The 24,078-nt window shown below is 30.0% G+C and overlaps 1 protein-coding gene across 2 annotated transcripts; it reads right to left on the bottom strand.

Moving 5' to 3' along the window:
* LOC112684754 (dynein regulatory complex protein 8-like) lies at positions 1 to 23,507 on the bottom strand. 2 transcript variants are annotated; one of them, XM_025556412.1, is made up of 4 exons: positions 23,144 to 23,507; positions 21,197 to 21,320; positions 16,195 to 16,414; positions 1 to 966 (listed from the first exon to the last, which is right to left on the bottom strand). In XM_025556412.1, the coding sequence occupies exons 1-4, from the start codon at positions 23,409 to 23,411 to the stop codon at positions 883 to 885; spliced, it is 696 nt and encodes a 231-aa protein (XP_025412197.1). In that variant the 5' UTR covers positions 23,412 to 23,507; the 3' UTR covers positions 1 to 882. The 2 variants fall into 2 exon arrangements, with proteins under 2 accessions (XP_025412197.1, XP_025412198.1); XM_025556413.1 differs by having other exon boundaries at positions 23,165 to 23,507.
* Positions 23,508 to 24,078: the final 571 nt, after the last annotated feature.

Here is a 24,078-nt window from a genome sequence, read left to right as displayed (position 1 = left end):
CATATTTGACTTTGATAAAACTGAGTTAAAAACAGTCCTATGTTTTTAAAATTTGATGACCTCTACATACCATCTCAATATCTTCTTATGTCCAGTGTCTCTCCCAAGATCCACCTCTATTTTAAGTGATGATCAAAATTGATCTTGGTCTTGCGGTCTCGCAAGACTCTTGCTGTAAGGCCAAGACCAAGATTAGGTTTGCGAGAACAAGAACAAACCAATACCGAAAATGCAAGACCAAGACCAATATAAGACCATCACTGCAAGACTTGCAGTTTTGCAAATTTTTTTTTCCCCAGAAAACACATTAGTTATCTAGATTTCATTATCTAATAATTTATGACGAAAATAATGGTCTGTAAGATTTGAAAGATTTGGTCTTGGTCTTATTTTGATCATCACTATCTATCTCGCAGTCAGCTAAGTAGGTATTCCTGTACATAAGTGTATCATAATGTCTGTATCCTCTAACAGTAAATGTTTGAGTAGAGAGAACATTTAAAAGTTTGAACTGTTCACAACAACAGTAGTGCAACTTTGATAAAAAAAAAAAGCTATTCAGGATGCAGATTTTTCAGTTTTCGTTTAGCATGAATAGTTTCGGAAAAGCATCTCCTCGTAGATAAACTATAAAACTAAATTACATCAAGTGTGATTGATTTCAGAGTTTTTATTATTTTAAGCGTTTATGCCTTAATGAAATGCGTTGCGTATCGGATTGAATATAATGTGCTGGCGCGCATGTTATGTGTTCAAAGAGTCTGTAATCTTAAGGACAAAAAAAACTATAAAGTTTCACAAAACAGCCTCGTAATATTCTTTACTATAGAGTTTACATCTCTCGAATATATATTTTCGTTTTTCAATCAATGTCATGCGCGATCATTTTCTGTTTGACGTTTTGGCATTGGTAGTGGTGATCGTCGTCGTGCTGTTACCGTATTGTTCCGTATCCCATTTGGTTACCTGAAAAACAAATAAAAAATATCAATTTAAATTGGAAATGAATAACAACGGAACACTGTAACAACACCGTATTTTCCGTAGACAGAATTGTTCGTTGAAAACAGAGAGGGTGATGACGCGGAGACGAATCCGCGTACTCCTATAACGGGAACGACGTTTGTCACGCAGTGGTGATGAGGAGCGAAGACCGGTGAGTGACGTTCAATCGTATTAATCTAACTATTAAACCGATCGGTGTACGGAAACGCGCGGCAGAAACGGAACTTTCGAGACCAGTGGCGCAACTTACGGTGGGGTTTGGAGGTTGTGAGCCCTTCCTCGAAATTTTTCTGAGGTTTTTACAAATTCTACGTAGAAAAAAAATAGTTTATCTTGATGACGCAAAATGGCTGATTGATATGAAAATGAATATTATTCGTATTATAATTGATAACAATGATAACATGACAATATGGAACGTTCTGTAATGTTCTGTTCAACTTAAAAACATCAATAATCTTGCTACTACGATTTCTCGATAGTCGATTGTATAATACTTTTAATACTTATTTTTGTGGTATAACAATATGAAATAGAAATTTAATTTGTAATTTAAATATTTTACTGATAAACCTAAATTAATCTTACTTCCTCATCCCTAACAAACACCTACAAAAAATGCTTATTTTTTCCAGGTTTTACAGTCGGGACGGCATATGTTGGCAAGGGCCCGCGACGACACCGGCGCGATAAATCTGACTCCACGCACGCGCACCACGTTTATCCGCGACGGTGTGATGGTAATGATTTCACGGGCAACATCACCGGGCATCAGGTAAAAACGTGCGTAAGCGACGGTTCCGCAGGATTTGTATCTAAATACTTATCCCTCGCGGAGTAAAAGCCCGAAGAAAATGACCGTCGTGTGGCGGTCGCATAAATCGTCCGATGGTCAGAGAAGGATTTACCCTAATTTCCCGGTACTACACGCCACTTTTTTATTTCCATGCGTGTGTGTGACCTGCTGGTACGGAGAAAGAAATAAGCATTACCGTTTATATAATGTATTATTTGTGTCGGAATGCAAAACACATTTACACCGATTGTCGATAACATTTCGCACACGATTTACGATATTATTACGGCTGCACACGAATTGCGTCCCGTAATAGAAAAATCCATAAGCAGGTACACGAATCACGTCCCGAGTTTTCTAGGTGACTACACGGATTGCGTTCATCTTTATCTGAACAACTACATGATAAACATGAAAACAGCCAATTAACTCGTCCCAATTTTATTAAAAAGATTTAATCTCTTACTCATAATTTTTTAAATATAAAATTAATCTTTTAATTTTTTACATTTTTTATCATAATTATAATTTTTTTCTCAAATAGCAAAACCGGATACATACTGCTATAAGATTGTACACGTTTTGTGAGTACCTGCAGTGGCGTATTTAAGAATTTTAGTCGGGGGGAGGGGTTAAAATTTCAAAATTGTTCATAATAATCACGGATTATATAAAGTCAAATACACAATTATATAGGTAATAATAGGTAATTAATTTCGGTAAACGAAAATAATAAAATAAATGATACAATATCGTATTTAATATTATATATGTATAGTATTATCAACTTGTTACATTTGCTTAAAAAATGTTTTATTTTTATATAAATACTAAAATTTACTGTGGTGAATTGTTTTACAAACTTACAAAATTACTCTTAACAATAATAATTATATATAATTTCATGGGCCTATCTTTTTCTGCAAATTTGTCCATAAAGTCTTGTATTTGAAGTTTTTCTAAAATTTCTTTTTCAGTGAGTGCCAAAATCAATGACTTGCGTCTTTACTGTGTCATCGTTATTCTTAATTTACTTTTTACCTAACATTTAAAAACAACTTTGTTACTAAATGTATCATTATACATGACATAATAAAATTAATTTGTTACCAAAGTTAATTTAGAAAAGTTTCTCTCCACAGAAGCTGTTGTCACAGGCAAGCATAAAAAAATTTTAAATGAGATAAGATAATTAAAGCTCCATAAAAAGTTCAGCTGCCTTGTTTGGCTGTAAATGTTCGGTTGCGAAGTAAGAACGTATTAATAAAAAGCAGAGTAATGGAAGAAACTTATTTATCTTGTAAAGAAGACCATCGTGCCGTACTTAATCAGAGGTAACATAAAAAAAAAGAAAAAATCCAGAATAGTATTTTTATTTTCAAATTAAATTATGATTTTATCTATAAGCCGGTAGACTTAGTGTACAATTTAATAGTTGGTCCTAAAACTAAATTGAGAGTGGAGAATTATATCATGGGATTTAATTTTTGGCCTGACTTTTTTTAAACTGTTTTTTTTTATATATTTTTCCTTAAGTAGGAAGAAAAAATATTGGCCTATAGGAGAATTTTTGTTTGTGAGCTTTGTAAATGAGGATTATTATGAAAAACTTTGATGTTAGAGCGAAATAAAAAAATCTTGACGTGGAGTTTTAAATACATTTTAGAAGCATTATTATTTTGTTTGATAATTGTTCAAACATTTTGTTGAAAATTATATTATACCCGATTTCCCTATTAATAATGTATTAATTATCTTGTTTGAATATTCGGATTCTGGGCTCATGTTTGGGTAAGAATAAAATATTTTAAATTGTTATTTTTATCTATCTGAAATGCATATGTTTCAGCCCCGAATAGTCACTAGTTTATTTTATACTAGTTTATTTTATTTTATACAGGATCAAGGTCGTATCTAAACATTTTTTTTTTTGGAAAGGTTCAAAACATGTATATTGTAATTTTATTGAATTAAGATTTTAACTTTTGATATTTAGTTAAAAATAAGAAAGAAAAATATTTAATCTTCTTTTATTAAAATTAATATCATATTTACATATGATATTATGATATTAAATTAAAAGCAGTCAATGATTAATTGGAGCTTAAGTCATTTTTGACTGAAAATATTGAAGTTGGTATTAAAAATAAATAAGTATTTTAAACATTCATAAAATGTTAAAGACATTTCGGGGGAGAGGGGTCCAGACACCCTGGATCCCCCCCAGATACGGCATTGTACAGGATATTGTATTCTAAATATTGATTTTGTTTCCATAACTTTTTCTATTACAATTATCTTAAGGTTATGAAGTTAAGAATAAAATATCTAAGAACCAAAGTAAATTATATCATTAAGTTTATTTTTCTAATAAAAGGTAAGCTATTATTTGTTATAGAAATATAAAAATTAGACATTTAGAAAAAAAATACTAAAACCTAAATAGATCAAATTATAGTACGAAGATAAGGTAAAACCATTCTGAACTTAACTCTTGTGGCCCATTCACAAAAAAAAAGTCCTGGACACGCCACTGCAATTGTATTAGAGATTTCTTGCCATGGATATGCAATTTACTAAGCTACTACTACTATCTTTTTAATAAAGAACTTAACGTGCCTATAACCATTGATTATAGACGAAACAATTATTTAATACAATATATAATACAATTATAGTAAAATAAATTATGGCGTGCGCTTTACATTCTAAAATTATTTATGGACCATAGACGTGGCACGGGAGAGTTTTGGGTTCGTATGTTAATTATCAGTAAAATGTCAATTGCCGTAATAATAAGTTCACCGCGCCACTGGCTCTAGATGCGCTTATGTGTGCGATGTTCCGCACTCCGGTGACAATGGAGGAAAAACGACCGAACCGTAAACGGCGTCTAACGACTTTCGCATTGCGAAGGTGACGGCTCGTTTTTTCGATTTAGACGCTGTGACACCGTTTCGCTAAGTTTTTGGAAATCAATTTCCCGGCAAAATGTCCGTCTAAGCGGAACACGTATTATTATTATTATTATTATTATTATTATTATTATTATTATTATGTAATGTATTATACCACACGTATTTTATTGTCGCAAAAATATATGATATATAAAATAAATGAAATAGAAAAATGCTACTTTTATATTTTAATGAATTTTAATACAACTATTTATTTAGAAAAGAAAGATGCTACATAAGAATTTATTGTCTAATGTGAGTTGTTTAGTAACAGATCCCAACATACACTGAAAGGATGATATTTAAATTAAGTAAATAAAATTCATATATAGTGAATATATGTATTTTAATTTAATTTTTTTTTTTTAATTTGTCCGTTAAGTCGTAATATTTAAAAATAGTCAATCTATTATGTTTTTACTTTACTTAGGTGCATTTTAAACGTATTTATATCACTTATAAGGAGATTTTGAAATCGTTTTTAAATTATTGTGCAAGTTGAATTAAACTAATTATATTGTATAATTGATGTACGTAAACAACTTCAATGATTTGGGTAAATAGTTCTTTACCTCTTATGGTTTGCCAATCCCTGTGAAAATATACATTTTTTTTTTAGTCATGAACTCCTACGCTAAAGGGGGAAAAGATTATTTCAATAACAAATTTTTTCATATAGTCTTATAACACCTGTGCATATAGTTTGTGTGACTTGCATGTTTAACGTGTTTTTGATTCAGCTATGATAAATAAAATTAAACCAGGAATTCAATAGTAGAATATGAATATTGAATTAACTTCATAGTGCTTAGAAATCAAGTACACTGAACATAAAATACGATTATGTTTACTATTAAGTATAATAATACAACAATGCGTAAAAAAAGATTTACGTGAAACTTTTTTAGACTTTTGACAGCTACATTATTCCATCAGTATATTCGAAAAATTTTCATTTTTTTCTTTGGAAGGGTATGATTTCCTAGGTTTACGTACATACTACTCTTTACAATAAAAGTTTATCTACTCATTGATTATGATTGATAATACATTTTATAAAAATACCTCTCCAAATATCATATCTGATGCAACAAGTTCTACTATCAGATACGATTAAAAACTTTTAGGAAAAATGTATTATATACATATATGTATACCAGAAAATTTATATTACAAAACATTATTTAAAATATTAAAATTTTATTTATATCTCGTTTCACACGATATTTGTATGAACTCAGATCGAGTATTCCAAACGGAATATAAATGCGTGAACATAAATTAATATTTGATTATTTATTTCAATTAAATTTAAATTATTAATTACATGCCATCCTTTTTAGCATACATAATGTTCCTAGTCAAAGTTTGTTTAAGATTTTCTAGATGTGGTAAACAAAAGCAAAATAGCTCTTACCGGAACGTGTAATGGGTGACTGGGAGGCGGGTAGTTATATTTTTACAATGTTACCTCGCAAACCAAAAAAAAAACGCATTTTATAATTATTATATGCATCATACATTAAATGAAGGTTTACATCGATTGGTTTTCTTACGTAACAAGTTCACGCTCGGTGATTCAATCATTGACATTTCCAATAAATCATTACTATTTGTGCGCAGTGATAAATTGTAAAAGTGTATTTTCTCAAACTTCACATCGGTTCGATTATAAGTCCATCGCCGTCTATTCATAGCCGTTCATTCGTACACAGTTGTGAATTTCAAAAATCATTTGGTCAAAAAAAGAATACAAGGAATGAAAAAAAGAAAACATAAACGATAGGGTGTGCAGATCTATTCTTGTCACTGACACCCGTAAATACATCACAACATTTTTTCAAGTCACATGGTATCTTTTTCCGAACACATTATCTACAATTCTGCTAAATGACACGATGAAATTGATTAGTTCCTACAAATAATATTTTTCGTCTAATACATTATAGTTTACGAAAGACGTCTGTCGAAAATGTACAGCGTGAAACGAATTAAGTGGATTATTACTGTAACGCGACTTGATACAATATCTCTAAAAATCAAAAACGAACCATGTTTCTGAATACGAATAAAATTTAAAATCAAACTTAAATAAAATCAAAAAATGTAGTTGTATACGTGCACTATGCATACATCATTGAATTGTTATTACTCTATTAGGTTTAATTTATTATTAATTAATCCTATCAAAAGGAATGTATTGATGTAATCAGTCAACATAAAAAATTACATTATCTTATATTTCAATTTTTTTTGAGTCATTGTCTAAGTCGTACAAAGTAAATGTGATGTACAATCATGAAATTTAATCGATTCAAATAAAATATATTCATAAACTTACTAATGGATGGATACCAATTTGAATAATATATATTATACACTTTGACTAAATGTATACTGGTGGGATATCTATTATATTCTGGTGAGTACAACGGTAATTCAACAGAGATAATAGAGCAAAAAAAACACAAATCATTAACAATCATATAATTCAATAATTTAATACAAACAGATGCGTAATAATTTCATGATTCGTAATTACTGGCTATTGTGACTAGTTTCACCACATTTCATTATTTCTATTAATAAGGGAATATTTCTAACGATATTTAATTATACTTATAAACAAGACAAGCCCAAAATTAAAAATAAGATCATTAACAATAAAGGTACATAATATTCCTTATAATGCACTAAAGTGTAATACAGACACGTCACGTTTAACGACCTATATCGGTGTGTTATAAGTGCTATTTGGTGTATTCCAACTAGGCCGTTGATAAGGTAAAATAAATACTTTACGACTTTGCTCTAAGTATTGGTGAGTAAAAGGACATAAAATATCGATGGAATTATCAAGTAAATGACCTTTAAAATGCATTAACAATCTTTATCCAGTTACTGGACGAAAAATATATAAAAAAAAAAATCATCATCCTAATGATAATGATGATTTTTATTGTAAACGTTGGTAAAAATATTTCCGAAGACCATCTTATTAGGTATATATGAAAACTGGAAAAAAAAGTATATTATAACAACACGATTACAGTAGAGTAAATAATATTAAAATAAAATACACATCGATAAGTACTGAGCAAAAAAACTTTGTTATATTTTAAGTGAAATATCGCGTTGAACATTATCAATTATATTAAAAATGAACCAACCATAAACGGTGCGAATAACAGAAAAAAAAAAATAAAGAAAACGAAAAAAGAAATAAAAATATCAAAAAAATGTATTTCATACCCGCGCGTTATAACACGGTCCTTCAGTTAAAATAACTGCAGAATAATAACTATATAAGTAAACATTTTTCTATAAACGTGTACTACATAGCATAAATTAACATTTATATAATGTTCAAAAAATACTGTACACGTTTGGAGATCAGTACATATACAACATACAAAAACTTAGAAAAACGCTCCATAGCTTTATGGTTTTAGTTCTGTTAGTATCATATCGATCTACAATTAAATGTTACATCAACTGTTAAGTCACAAGAGTGTACAATTTGTAGCATTTCGGATTCACAATACCACTGAAATTTCATATGGACTATTTAATCTGTGTTTTAGTTTAGCATGAGTCACCAGCCACGGTCTCTCACCATGGACATATTTGTGTTACGAGTACATATAGACCGTGGACTTGTTGAACATGAGTTATAGGAATAACTCTATATATAAATAATTTTTTAAAACAAACATACCAGATTCGATTGACGAATTTTTATCTGAAAACGTTTACATAATTTGTACATCGAGAAAAAAACCTTTCAGGCACAAAAACTCGATTAACGAGAGAATAACGAATGAAAAAAAAAAACCTGGCTGGGTAACCACCAATACGTCGTCCGTGTTTTATTACCCGTAATAAAAGCTACACGACATATTTTGATAACCGTTATGAGTGGTAGGAAAATGGGCGGTAGGCCTGGCCAATACATCTGAACAATGATAAAAATAGCTATACACTAATACTAATCAGACGACGGTATGACGGAGACGGAGAGATATCGCGATCCAGTGCCCGTTGCGTGGTGCGGTAGATATTTCAAACGTTACTGATTATTTTACTCGTTATATATTTATCATTTTTTACTACGATAAGTTCATATTTTGTACAATAACTTACGTAGATATTAATAACATGGGTGATTCATTTTTCATAGATTTCATATGATGAATACATCACGAGTTTATCATGTATTCATGGCAAAGTATCAGTATTAGTTTAATATAGTATTAATCTCAAAACATTTTCTTTTTTTTTAAATATATCGTTTAATCTACGAAAAATTAATCACCCATATTATTAATGATAAACTTATGATGTACATATTTTTATTACATTATGTTATTTTTTTTATTTTGTTTTTATATTTTTTGCGCTCTTTATACTGTCGGGAGATCACCGAAAATCATTGGTAGGTCACCGGTGACTGTTTGACTAACGGAAACGTTGAAAAAAATTAAAGCATTGCTTTTATGTCTGTATTTAACTTAATATGCACAATAATGTTCGATTTTATTATTACGAGTATGTACACAATGTAATATATTGTACAATTTATCCAATGTAGATACTCGTATATAGAAATATTAACAGTTATGGTTTTACGGAGGGGGGTGATTGGTGGACTCCCTCTTGAGCTATGTAAAAAACTAAAAGTATGAATGAGTAAACTGTTTACTAAAAATCGTTATATATTATACGATAATTTTATGTTGAAACTATTTACTGTTTACAAAAATGTTTGCTCTATGGAAGTTTGACTGTTAATTAATATAGAATAAAAAATAGTTTTTTTTCAATTTTTTTATTGACACCCATATTTTTATGTTATACTATTGTGGTATACAGTTTATAGAACTTAAAATTACTTCTCATGTATCAAGTAATAGGAAAAAATTAATGAGATATGTATGCAAATTGTAGTACATGCAAAATATTTTCGCCACCCGCCCCCCTTGTGATTTCTGAAGAAACACCATCGAATATTAAAAACAACAATGTGATGTATATATATATATACACATATTTATTTATTTATTTATATATTAAATAAAGCAATGATTTATTCATTTAAAAACGTATAATAAAGTTTGAAATAAATCATAGAAGTTATTAAATAGTAAAAGAGAAATATTTTTAATATACTGTTAAACATTTTTAAAAAATAATTCATCGAATCTGTGTTTAAGTGTGTCAATTTAAGATTAAAAGTTACTTTAGTCAAATTAAAACTAAAACCTGTGCGAACAAAATATAGTTTTCGGTCTCGTTTGATTCTTGCAAGCTATACTCGTACATATTAATATTAATACATTATAGTTTAAGAACTATTCGATCCTAATTTTTCATTCGAATTTATTGCTTATGGTTATTTCTTATAAATTTTCATCGATTATTTTAAATCACGACGAAAAACAATTGATGCATGTATCCTGTTGGCCATTGATTTATGTAGTCATCAAAGTTTTCGATGCAACTAAATTTAGTTCAAATTGGTTAACGATTCATTTTAAAAGGAATGCAATAGAAATTAACTTTGTTTGTTGTTCTTATTTTTAGAAGTACGTTATAAATAAAAATACTATTAATTAAAATACTATAAATACTATTTAGATGGTTTTCGATTCCAAACTGCTGTAGCGTGCACCAATAGAATTGTTTGAATAAAACTAAAAACCAACACCTGTATTAACTATATATTGTTATGATTATAGTAGTATACATTTAAATTTTAGTATATAAAATATAAATTTTGCTGTAATGTGTGAACAAAGGAAAATTAAAAAAAATATATATCAATTGTGTGATTATAAACTTGCTTGTAATCTGATAAAAGTGTAAAAAAATGATAAAATTAACGTTTTTATATAATGCCGTGTCAATGACAAGCTCAGATTAGTATTGTTCATTGACCCGGATATATTAATTGAGTTACAATGTTGTTGATATATATTCTTATGCATAAAATATAGGTATATATAAAGTACACGTATTTATTAGTATACTAATTTATTGATTACATACTCTATGAAACACAAACGTTGGTTAATTGAATTGAATTTTTATTTTGAAATCATAATGCATCTAATGACATTTTTTAATGGAGTTGAATATTATGACCTTTTGTATCTTTAATATTTTCGGCTGTAGAGGTTAATAGTTTTATTATGCTACAAAATTATATAATGTTATAAATATAAATTAAATAAATATTTTTATGGTCATCGTTACATTCTAACTAGGTTTGGAGTTATTAGTTCTTCAGGTAGTTAAACATAAGATATTATATTAAAATTATAAAATCAATTCAATTTTTAATATTTTTAATTTTTCTTATATACATTTTTAAATTAATTTAAAATATCTATTTGCATTGTTCATAATAAATTGAACCTAAATTTTAATAAGTTTACTATAATTCACAATAATTCTCATATATCCTAAAATGATAATCAATAATAATGAATCGATTGGCTTTTAATAATCTTAGAAATCTTTTAATATCATACCTTGAGGTTGTAATGTAAACTGAAATACATTTTTTAACAACATTTAAATACAACTACTTGATTCGATTTGAACGTTTCGCTATTCGTTTAATAAACAGTGGCAGTTGAATCATTATAGTAACGTATAGCAAACCGAACATAACTTGTCACTTAAAGAAGCCTGATTCCCTCATTGGTTCTTTCAGTGTATGACTGATCGCTTGGGGATATGCACCGTATGGTTTCGATAAAGCTCAACAAAAGGCAGTGACTTCAGTTTTTTTCCCCCTGCAGTTTACTACCTACGACTTAACATTATAATCTACATAACACAAGATTTCCATCTAAGCTCTATAAAATGTTTAGTGGTTGTATCGTAGGTAGCCGGGAACCTCATCGTTTCTCGTAAACCGACGTTCGCCGAACATTTAAACTTCTTCAACTACGTTCATAATGGCTGTAGACCTTACGGTATTGTGTGAGTTTTCCGAGAGAAACATTATACGCCGAGTTTATCACAACTACGTTGTAAGCAATTTCAATATTGAATTCGTACTCCTTTTCAAGTATAATATAATACTACATATACGTTAGCCACTTGTTGCATGAACACAATATTCAAGTATGGTATATTAATAAATTTTAATACTTGCTATAACCTAAGATACATATTTATATAATATAACATATGCGTAGATCATTGCAAGGACCACGAAACACATAACCGTTACGTACATTCACCGTATTCAGTTGTTAAGAACAATTCGATATTCAATTTCAAGAGCTAAACTTCATATCCTTTGTATGGATATACCATGCGAAGTAAACGAATTTCCAAATAGTTACGTCAGTGTCGGCTGTCTGTATTATTTTAATGTCTTGTATAAGTTACAGCTACAAAGACGTATAGAATATTATCAGACTGATGCGTAACCAATGGCAGGCAATTAAGTTTTAGAACATTGTGTTTGTTCATTATTTATACCATACCACTTATTTTAGATTCTATAAAACAAAACTATATTTTTAATACAATATAAATAAGTTGATCTTGATGGCTAAATTTTTGTGTAATAAAATTAAAAGATTAAATACTAATAGGAATCTACAATGTGAATCACAATATCTAATAGAAATAATAATTAATCATTGAAACGAGTATTTAGTATCTCTTCGTACTCAAACCATTGATTATGTTTATTCCTGTTTAAAATTCTTGATTTCTTATTAATTTTTCGTCTCCATGGAATTCGAATAGTTGATAAATTCCCATTGAATAAAATTGCTAAGGTATGATAGGTAGTATTATTTTATAATTTATAAAACATGTGACATTGAAAATAATTATTTCAGTTCAGGTTTTATAAAATTAACTAACGCTTGATTGAATGAGTTACTAATAAATCTATGAATAAACAATTTACATTATCGTATTATTTATATTATTAAAAAAAAAAAATTTATCAAATAATAAAAATAACTATATTAAGTTAAATATACTTCGAGTTTTTCTAAATGATAAAAAAAACATCTAGTTATGCATATTATATTTTAAAATAAATTGGGTATGAAAATGAAAACTGCTATAACGTCGTAATAAAAATTGTATATATAGAGAAAAAATGTATGAATACATGAGTAATAATTTGGTACTGCGACAAAAACCTTGAAGGATAAATACAAATAATGATAAATGATAAATTATATGCATGTAATTAATATATATATTGTCTATAGATTTTATTATTTTCGGACAGAAGTTTCAAAAAATTCAGCAATAGAAAATGTATTTCGAAGAATCTAGCAAAAATTTTATTTTTCGGGAAATGATGTAGCTACTTTCATAGTTAATCATGGGTAATGTAGTATAGTCTAAATACTGGTTTTCGTCTTGATCGATTTTTAATGTTCATCAAAATAGCGGAAAAAATGATTTCCTATTTTCAACTTATTCATCTCTGATAACTTTATTATAAATATATCATACAAAATGTGAACTTAATTTATATCTTTCGAATGTATCTATAGACGATTCAAATAATCGAGTTAATATCAGATACTTTAAAATTATACGTAGTAAATGATATTCGTGAACTATTGTTTGCATATCTTCTCGAAGCTTTAAATACTTTAAAAGTATATTTACGCGTAAAATATAATATTAAAAGAAATAATTCGAATGATCTTAAATCACTTTTTAATCATTTGACCGTGGTGAATTGATTATTACTCAAGAGATTTGAATCTTAAGTTGCAAAAACCAATGGCACACAAACGATTTCTTTCCGGGGAGGGGTCAAGGTAAAAATATAACACATTTTACAATTAACAAAATTATGCAAATCCTTAATATATTTTGACTTAAATAATAGGATTGATAATAGAATAGACTATTCTATAACCAATGATACTAGGTATTTAATACTAGCTCTTCATATTTCAAACTTGTAAAATTTATAAATCTTAACCTAGACATCTGAGAAAATTTGAGGAGGATTACAACCCCTTATCCCTCCCCTGTGTGCATCGCTGACAAAAACCATCAAAATAATACATACGCACAATGTAGTTATCTAGAGCTTTTGATCGTACTGATTGTTTTGATGGTTTTTTTTTTTTTGCAGATTGCATACAAAAACATCTTTGAAATTTAAAAATAAAAATTTAAATTGAAATACTGAAATTAAATTTGGAGACCCTAATTCTTTCTTTTTATTGTATAGAATTAGATAAGTGGGCAAATAACGCAAACGTAAATACGATTAGATTTTTGCCTTTTAAAATTAAACAGATTGAAAAAAAAATAATAATAATAAAAGAACGGTAATTTGAAAGGCAACGGGTGTTTTTTTTCTGATCACACGAAAAACACAAGAATTACGGAATTGGTTAGAATTTTATGTTTTGTATATATAGTCTTTATGTGACGGAAAACTAACATGGGTATAACAAATCGAAGCCGTCAAATCCATATCGGTACCGTGCAGTGGTAGTCTGCATTCGGATATTACGTAAATGATATTACATTTCTCTAACCACTCGTCTACAGTTCTTATATTAAATCTTTTCGCAGCATCGATCCATTAAATTATATACGTTTTGTCATTATTACTATGATATTTTTTGGTCTGACCAAGATTTCAGAAATTTTAAACGTGTACCACCCCTTTATATTTTATTTATTTCGAAAACATTTGTTCGAGATTGTTAACGATGGGACCTATGCAATGTCCATTGAAGTCCAAACTCTTTTTCGATTTTCTTTGTGTTTACTTTTTCGTTACCCTTACTCACCACGTTCAATCTATCCAACTCTTGATAGTGCCATTTTGTACACTACTTTTCGTACAGCAAGATTGATTGTTACAAATTTTTTATAAATCGTACACGGTGGTTTCAAGAGAGCTACTGCGAATAGACGTATTCGAATAGTATATTTTGTATTTACACAATAAAATGTATTTTATTTTCTAAGCACTATTTATATGGGATAGTAGTGTATCGTGATGTAACTGTATTTCACGAGAAATAGAAAGAGAGAGTGAGAGAAGAGAGAGAGACAGAGAGAGAGAGAGAGAGATTATAATTTATTATAATTTGGAACATTGGTTTAAATGTGTAAAAAAAATATTTTCGTAAATAATAGACGAGCAAGTAAGCAAAAGATAACATAATGAGAATTCTCTTGCAATAAATTAACTTAAAAGTTGTCAACGTTTGTGCTAACGACTATATTTATTATTATTTACAATATTTGAATATTATTTGACATTTACTTGACTCTTATAACTACCCATCCGCTTTTCTGCTTTTATAAATTATTTATTATATATGATGACTATCATGTTATGGTTGATTCTACATACTTGCACAACATACAAAGATGCATGATTTTGCTACTTGTTTTTGTAAATTATTGAATTTATTTTTATTTTTATAAAACGTGTGTTTTTGCTGTTTTACACAAAGTTAAGTTCGCATGCATGAACCTAGCCTAAAACGTAATTTTATAGTCATTTAGACACGTATAGAAACCATATCTTACGTTTTTTTTTATTTTGGTTTAAAATATCACATCTACTTATTTAAAACAAAAATATTTCTACTTTCCTAATGTTTAATATTCAAGAAGATCGATAGGGAAAAAACTTTTTATAATAACAGGTCTAATTACACAAGAAATTTGACAACGTACGACGTGTAGTAATCAAGTATAATTATAATTTATTGTTGAGATTTACGAATTTAAAATGTTCTTCGCTTAAATAGTTGGCAAAGGAAGAGCTTGTTACAATTATCCATTTCTGCAGCGAAGGGCTTACCGTATCTTATCAGGCTTAGTTTCAGATAACAGTAAAATGAGTATTGTAATTTGCAGATCCTTCGTCTCGTCCTGATGCATATTATTAAGTCTTCCACCGGTTTATATGAAAATCTATCCAAGGACGGAACGCAAAGGTCAAAAAATTACATATTTCATGAATAATAATTTACCAAACGTATTTAACCATATAAATGGATTACCTATTTACCGCGAAATTTAAATTGTTATAATTTATTTCACATACATATTGATAAATACAATCAATTATTTATTTCAGTTTATATGCTCGTCGCCTGGAGTTTTCCCTTTATAAGATATTTCATATGCATTTTGTCGGTTCATATTTGCATAACATTGATCATAGTCACCTGTCCATTTTAAGCATCACTCACAAAATCATGGACATTTTTTCCCTTTATTCGACCTGGTTTCAGAATCTACCGTTCAGTTTACTTCTCAGCGGTTTCCAACATTCATATCGAGAGTGTTGACAAGACAAACCCAACACGACGGTATCGTTGAATCGATAACAGAATACTACTGTACCGCATAAGTAAGAACAGAAAAACTGATAAGGGTGTAAATGGATATGTGACTCACCAGAATTTTATTGATGTAAAGTTCGTATGGTATGACCATGCTACCGGTAGCCGTTTCTACGGCGGCGACCGACATCATTTCTTCGAGCTCTTCGTCTTCAAACGGTTCGCCGTCGTGTTTAAGTGCCGACTCGATGCACTCGCGACTGATCATGCCAGTCCTATCCGGGTCCAAGGCCCGGAACGCGCTCAATAGTTCGGACGCGGAAGCCGGTTGGTACCTGTAGTTATAATAACATTAACGCATTAAGTAGAAAAACGCACAGTGAATTAGGGCAGCGATTCCCAAATATTTACGATTAAGTCCTTTGGAAATCGATTGTGTTTCATAAAACTCCAATGTCTCTAACTCCAAATTGACCCATACTCTTCAATTACTTATTGAAAAACCAACACTCCGAAAAATATTTAACAAATTGATTATTGTTTATTACGATTACTATTCTCAATATTCACGATTCCACCTTGCGATTGTTTCACGGAACACACTTCGGAAATCGCTGCATTAGGAAATATAAGAGACTCAAAACCTATGCGATGAGGGGACACTCTGTGAATTATTTCGAGAATCAAAAATCAAAACCGTGAAATACACGATTCGAATTGTGCGGCACTAGGTACTGAAACAGGAGCGTATATAGGTTATAGTTGACAAAAGATAATTGTAACCATTCGAAGATTGAGTGTAAGGCAATCATTGTACATTGTACATTACAATGTACTTGTTTACATGAGTAAAAAAAATAATGATGAAAAAACGATTTCGATGAAAATTCCGGCTTGTAGTGTAAATATTGAGTGTTGAATTACAGAATAAATGATATTATATCTTCAAATATTTTGAACATTTCTGTAAATTATACTCGTATTTAAATTAGAAAACATAATTACTCACAAACTTTTGTCTTATCAAAATAATACAAACTTGTGTTCACTTTATGAGTTTGTTTCAATATTTTCTACGTCAAAGAGTAGTTATCAAGAAAATAGATTACATGACATATGTATTACATAAAGTACCTACTTTTACCATCTTATTTTACCATCTTACGTGGTAGACAATTTTTGGCTCAATATAAATATTGCAACGTATAAAAAAAATTAAAACCATTTCTTTCTGTGTTCAGAGTTTCAAGAAATATCACTTATTGTACTCAAATTCATTAAATCCTACATAGTTGTCTATATTTATACAACCGAGAAATATTTTATAATTGTATAGGAAATCGTTCAATAATCAAATTTAGGTGCACATAAATATTTTTGTATATTAATATGTTTAACGGATGAATGAAAAGGTTGCCACTTAATTAACCACTAATCCTCTTATTTGAACCCTCTTTAGCTCGGATGAACAAATACCCTTTGAGACCATTATATGGAAATGTATTGCATTGTTTACATTTGAATTACATAACATTATGTAATAAGTTATGCATGCCTCATACGACTGCGTTTTCTTATGAAATTCGTAAATATACATGCGTAGGTCGAAAATTAATGATGGCATCTTATGGCGTAAAATTTGTTGATGTTTAACGATAGTGTCTAAATACTTACCGCCAACTGCATTATTAATCCAAAATTGATTTCAACCTAAATGTATGCTTCGACTTTATATGCACTCCTTTATTAAATACACCAATAGTGATCAGTAACTGTTTTCATAACAATTATCTGTATTCGGCACGAATTATCATGATTATATTATACGGTATGAATTATTTATGTAAATATTTTATTTTTTTTTCTCTTAGAGTGTTTATTTTTGTATTAACATATGTGTTAAAAGATGTCGGAACTTTTTTATGCCAAATAAGACAAAAATCGAAAAATACCGTTTTTTTATCCAGTTATAAATATGAAAAAATATTAAATACGAAAAACTATTTGGCTATAATGTCAAAGTTGGACTTTACACTTTAAATTTACCAAAAAAAGTAATAGAAAATTTAGAAAACGAAGAAAAATTATTAGAAATATTTGAAAAAAATAAATTCACAAATGTTAATCTTATATTTTCCTAAAATGATAGTACTATTGCCATAGAAAATTTAAAAATTCCAATATCAACAACTCTGCTATCAAATTATGCAAATGCTATAGAAAATCGAATAGAGACTAATCTTGAAATTAAGTAGTTAAAATGAAAACATTGTCAGATAAAAATCTTTAAGCAGCAGAAGTTGGTATTACAGTTCGAGTTCCAGTACTCAATGTGGACAAAGGTCATGGAGATGCTCGAAATATTTTAGCTGTTGGTATAGAGGTAAAAATAAAACAATACATGTAATCATTAAATGATTAATATAATTTTAATATTATTTCAACTAACTTTTGATAAGTATTACCGTTTAGGCTTTTGAAGGCTTTACACTTAAGGTCTCAATTTATAATATACAAAAAAATTGAATAACGATTGTGAAAGTTCCGGTGAAAGTACATTTGCTTTACGGACAATAACAACCTAACAATCTATGGAAACTGGACAAAGTATTGTAAAATGCACATTTAAATCAAAATGTCAAAAAAAAAATTTTTATGTAAAACAATTTTTTATGCATTTCAAAATCTCATGTATGTTTATAAAAAAAAAAAAAAACAAATAAATAATAAACATATTTTGATCAAATACCATTGGCATTCTATAGAAATCTTAAAAATTGTATAGATAACCAAGGCATAATAAAAAATAACATTAAAATTCAATACATTGCCAAATGGTACAAAGAAATTCTATAGAATTCTTATATTCAACACTTTGCTGATAAGTTATCAGTGTAAGTTATCAGTGATAACATATATATAAATAATAATAATAATAGAAAAAAATATAAAAATAATGTTTTTCGTTGTATCAGCTAAAAAAAAAAAAAATCAAAGAATATTTATTAGGTGGTGTAGTAATTCTATAGGCTAAGGACAAGGGTGGAAACCCCAAATAGTTGGGAGAAAGGCGAAAGAGAAGAAAATGAATAATATGTTAACAATTATATTTTTTATACAAAAAATTAAATTTTAGTAGCTACAATATGAACATATTGGTATAGTATTAATATTTATTTATTATTTATATTTCAGTTATTTGGGTAATATATTTATAGATATAGTGCATACCATTATATATAAAAAAAAACTATTAATACTGTTATGTAACTATTAAAATCATTATTTAAATAATTAAATGCGTATACTACCATTGAAAAAATGAATTGAAATCTTTCAATCATAAAATGTATAGTTTAAACAAGTTTTGTTTAAATTCAAACTATGCTCAACTAATAAAATAAAAAGTTAACTTTAAAGTATATAATATATACTATTTATTATATTTAATTTTTTCCTAAAATTTACATAATTTATATTAAAGACAAATTAGACTTATTATAGTCTAATGAAAATTAACAAAATTGAGCGGAAAGTTTTTAATCAGTCACCATAAAACTATTTGCTCAAAATGTAATTTTCGTGAAAGACCGGAATAAATATAATATAGGGAAGTAAACATATTTTGACATTGAATCCGCATCAGAAGACTTGTAAAACACAATGTTAGTTTAGTTTCCGTGAGATTAAAAGAGCAGATAAAATTTTGTTTCCAATTTTTGATATAATAGTTCCTTACCTATTATCGACTGTTTGAAATAATAAAAAAAAAAAAAAAACACGAATAGAATAAAATATTAGACGTTTTTACATGTTATCCTAACAATTTATGGTGCATTATAATACACGTAAACATATTTCCTTTACAAAAAAATGTTTTGTTATTCTTTTTTCTCATGAAGCATTTTTGTAGTACGTTGTAGTTTAGAGATACGGCGGGGAATGTTTTAACCTGTTCATTTTTTACGAATTAATTTGGACTTGAATAGATGGTACATGTATAGAATTTAAAAAACTGCTGACGTATCTGCAACGTTGCCTGCAGTATACACGAGTGTAATTAAAAATTTATTATTTTTTACCTTGGATTCTAGGTTTGTTAATTAAAAAAGAATAATGAATAACATGTGTTCTACCACGTTGCCACAACATTTTACCAATTCTTTTCGAATCATATCATTTATTTGATTCAATTTTAAATGTCGTACAAATTTCTTCTAATAACAAGTAGTGTCACAAACATGGCTAGGGTTTCAAAGAAGGATCATATTTCTAAATAAAAATAATACTTACTGTAATTCTGATAAAAAATATCGCGTGTCATTGCTCGTATAATCAAAATAGAAATCATTTTCTCCCATATTTTGTCGTATTTTTTATAGAAATTCATAATAATTGTATATTTTTAAATATCTACTCGTATATCGAGCATACTTTATTTGTTTTTAATAGTATAAAATAATATAATGGTTTAAAAATGAAAAAAAAAATGTATACGTCTAATATAGTTATACGTATAATATAGTACCAGTTGAATTATTTGGACTCGATGTATTATTACTTTAAATAAAAGCAATTAGGAACCCTCCACCTAAAGAGGGTAGGTTAAAAAAGAGCGTAACCATCGCATATTTTAACAATATCTATTTATACTACATTAATTTACATTCAAATCAATTGGATGTCGTTTAAATCAACATATTAATTGAAATTATAGTTAAATTAGCAGATTACCAAATAGTGGAAGAACGAATATATCCAGTCTCGAAAGTTTTACGACCCTTAATAACATGACGCGTTGACTGTTATGATATACAGCGAACAGTGAGCGGTACTTGAATTGTATTTATTTATGGATCGGTAAAACTATTATTTGGCATGTTTTACACATTTATACCAGAATATGTGTATTTAATTTTTTTTTTCATGTTTAGATATCCGGACCAAATATTTCAATCTACCGAACCATCGATGGTATACGTGGAATTCGTATGAAAGTATATCTTGCGACGGACGAGGCGTACGCTATTTACGCTGTTCATTTATGCATGTTAGGTTTGCCTCCCCATCCCCACCAAAAAAAAAACATACCCACGAGTACACGTCATTCGACTCACTTGTATTCGCTGATGGCGTTTTCGACATACGGTAAGAATGCAGCCAGATGAACGGTACCGGTGGCTTCGTGGTCCTCCACGTTCACGGCCAGTTCTCTGAGGTCGGCCTGCGACGGTACGTAACCTGCGGTAATTTTTCGAAGTTATTGGTGCGGCCAGTGACGCCCGACTACGTTACTAGGTGTAGCAGTTGCTACACCTAGAATATAGAGGGACGGATAGTTACTACAAGATGTAAGTTAAAATAATAAATTTGTGACATGTTGATAAGTATAATTATTATTATTGTTGCTGCTATTAATGTTGATGGTGATAATATTGTGCTTCGAAATGAAAATCCACAACATATTTGTCGTGAAGAATTCTTGAAATTTCCAAATTTTATACTTAATGTTTGAGAATAGACTGAAAAAATGTGTCTACGATTTTTTTTGTAAAAAAAAAAATTATCGGAAAGTTGTGAGTATAATTGATAAAAGTTATGAAATAAAATATTTTAACGAATTACATGTAATAGTTATGAATTATTTTAATGAAATCATTAATTTTCTCAGTTATGGATGGTTTTTTATGCAATGTTAACACGTCAAAAGTTTAACTTCTTATCTTATTAAGAAATTTGGTCCTTCTACAATATCAACTAAATTTAAAATCATAAATCGATCCACTCGACCGGATGCACTCGAAACGGGGTGTTTTTTTCGAAAGTAATGATCAAATAATACAAACGTCGAGCGGTATACGCGTAGCCGTCACATGTATAGATAATAATCTCGTAGATCGCTAACTCGCGATAATAGATGAAGTCACCGTTCGCGATTGTCGGCGGGAATCATGTGCTCTATACATGAACCAATGGTGGACTATACTCGCAACAACGTGTTTTTCGAAAATCCGTGGATCTGTAAGTAGTGCCGTAGCAAGGGGGTGGCGAGAGGTGCCTACGCCCCGGGAGCAATTCCTGGGAGAGCGTAAAAATGAAAATCTTGCATTTAATTTTAAAAATTACAACGGTCAATGTCGTACATTTTGTTTAAAAAAATTTTAACATCCTTCATATTAATCAAAGCAGTCATTGAAAATAATATCCAACAAGCGTAATATTTTTAAATTAAGAATACAGAAGGGCGCGTTTTGAAGTTTCACCCCGGGCGCAACGTTTAATTGCTACGGCACTGTCTGTAAGCGCTCGGCTGTCGGTCTACGTGTCTATTGGTCTACGTACTGAAATCGGACCTAAGTGAACACGTACACGAGCGGGTAACTGATTTCCGGGCGATAATTCTTGCGAAGATACCCCGGTCAGCAGAGTCCTAAGTGAATTTATTTCTTTGATAATAAACGCCCTAGTTAGGGCTCGATACAGATAAGGTTTATAATACTTATTAGCTATGGTTAACAGAATTATTATACGATTAATTTTGCTATTCAATTTACAATAATAACGATGAACACGATAATTAAAAATATATAATAATAAACATAAAAACGAGAACATAGAAATATTCTTTAATTATTACGAACAAAATCAAAGATTTTAACTTGTTTGGACTGTCATTAAAAAAAAAAAAAATCAAAGTGAGTTAATGAATCGCTTGTAGTTATTATTCTGTTCATCATACAATTTTCAACAATGTCGCTTATACCCTTAAAAAAGAGGCTTGTCCCCTACTTTTATAACAGTTGTATCGCTTTTCCCGAAAAATTTAAATTCTTGTACTTACTAAATTTCATTACCAAGTGGTCAGAACAACACAAGCGTTAATGCGAGATTTAACTATCGATTATCTCGTAGTATACACCGTGTCGCTTAGCTCCTAAATCTCGCTTAGTCTCTTTTGTGTTTTACCAGCCGATATAGTTGCATGTAAATGCACGTAGACCGACAAGCACGCGACATCAACACGGTTGGTTTGCTCGCAGCCACTAAGGGCCGCTGTTGCTCACCCAAATAGCGGAGTACGGTACCCAGTTCGCGAACGTCGATGGTCCTGTTGCCGCTGTGGTCGAATATGTCGAACGCGTCCGCGATGGCCGCGGCCGTGCAAGCGGACGCGGACGATAGTCCGGCCGCGGCCGCCGGCTGCGAACCGGCTCCGGACGATGTCGGTTTTACTGAAGACGACGACGTTACGACCGTGGTCGTAGTGGTCGTTACCGTGGGGACCGCGACCGCGTCCGTCGGCGAGCAACCGCGGTGCCCGTCACCCGACATAATTGCACTCACCGCCCGGAACACGTACGCGAGACCGTTCGTCGTTGCGCTCGACCCACGCACGCCAGGAGCTCTTCCGCGTGGACCTGTCACGAACGGTTGAGAGTGAAAAATAACGGGACCGAGATGCGCTCACTCCGGCATGGGTTAACTGAAAACATGCCGAACGCGTCGCCGGAACGCAATCGTTGGGGAGATATCCACCCCCGTTAAGTTAGGTCACCCATCTAACCTAACTCCCATCCCCTCGTCCACTACGGAAAACCATGAGCTGCGCTCGTGCCGACACGTCGTAGTGCCACGCGTGAGGTAATCGTCGGTGTTCCGTATCGATCAAACGTACCGATTGCGCAGAGTTGCTACGTTTAAAACAAAAAGTGTTTCGATACGTTTAAAATGTTTGTTTAAAAACTTATTTTTCATTTGAGTGTTTTAAACTCGTTTTAAAAATAGTTTAGAGTTTATGTTAAAACTATGGCATATGTATTATACGTCTAGATAATTACTAAGAAGGATTTAGTAAATACCAAAAAAAAATAATAAGAAATAATAATACAGCTTCAACTTGGTAGGTATATTAAGAATTATAATAACATTTACTCATCAGTGTTTACTATAACTCCAAAAAATAGTAATATTCAGTTATTGATGGCTGAACAATGATAAT

Source organism: Sipha flava, unplaced genomic scaffold (assembly GCF_003268045.1).
Source record: "Sipha flava isolate LNK unplaced genomic scaffold, YSA_version1 257_pilon_pilon, whole genome shotgun sequence".
NCBI classification, from domain to species: Eukaryota; Metazoa; Arthropoda; class Insecta; order Hemiptera; family Aphididae; genus Sipha; species Sipha flava.
This window is presented reverse-complemented; position numbering and strand designations above follow the sequence as displayed.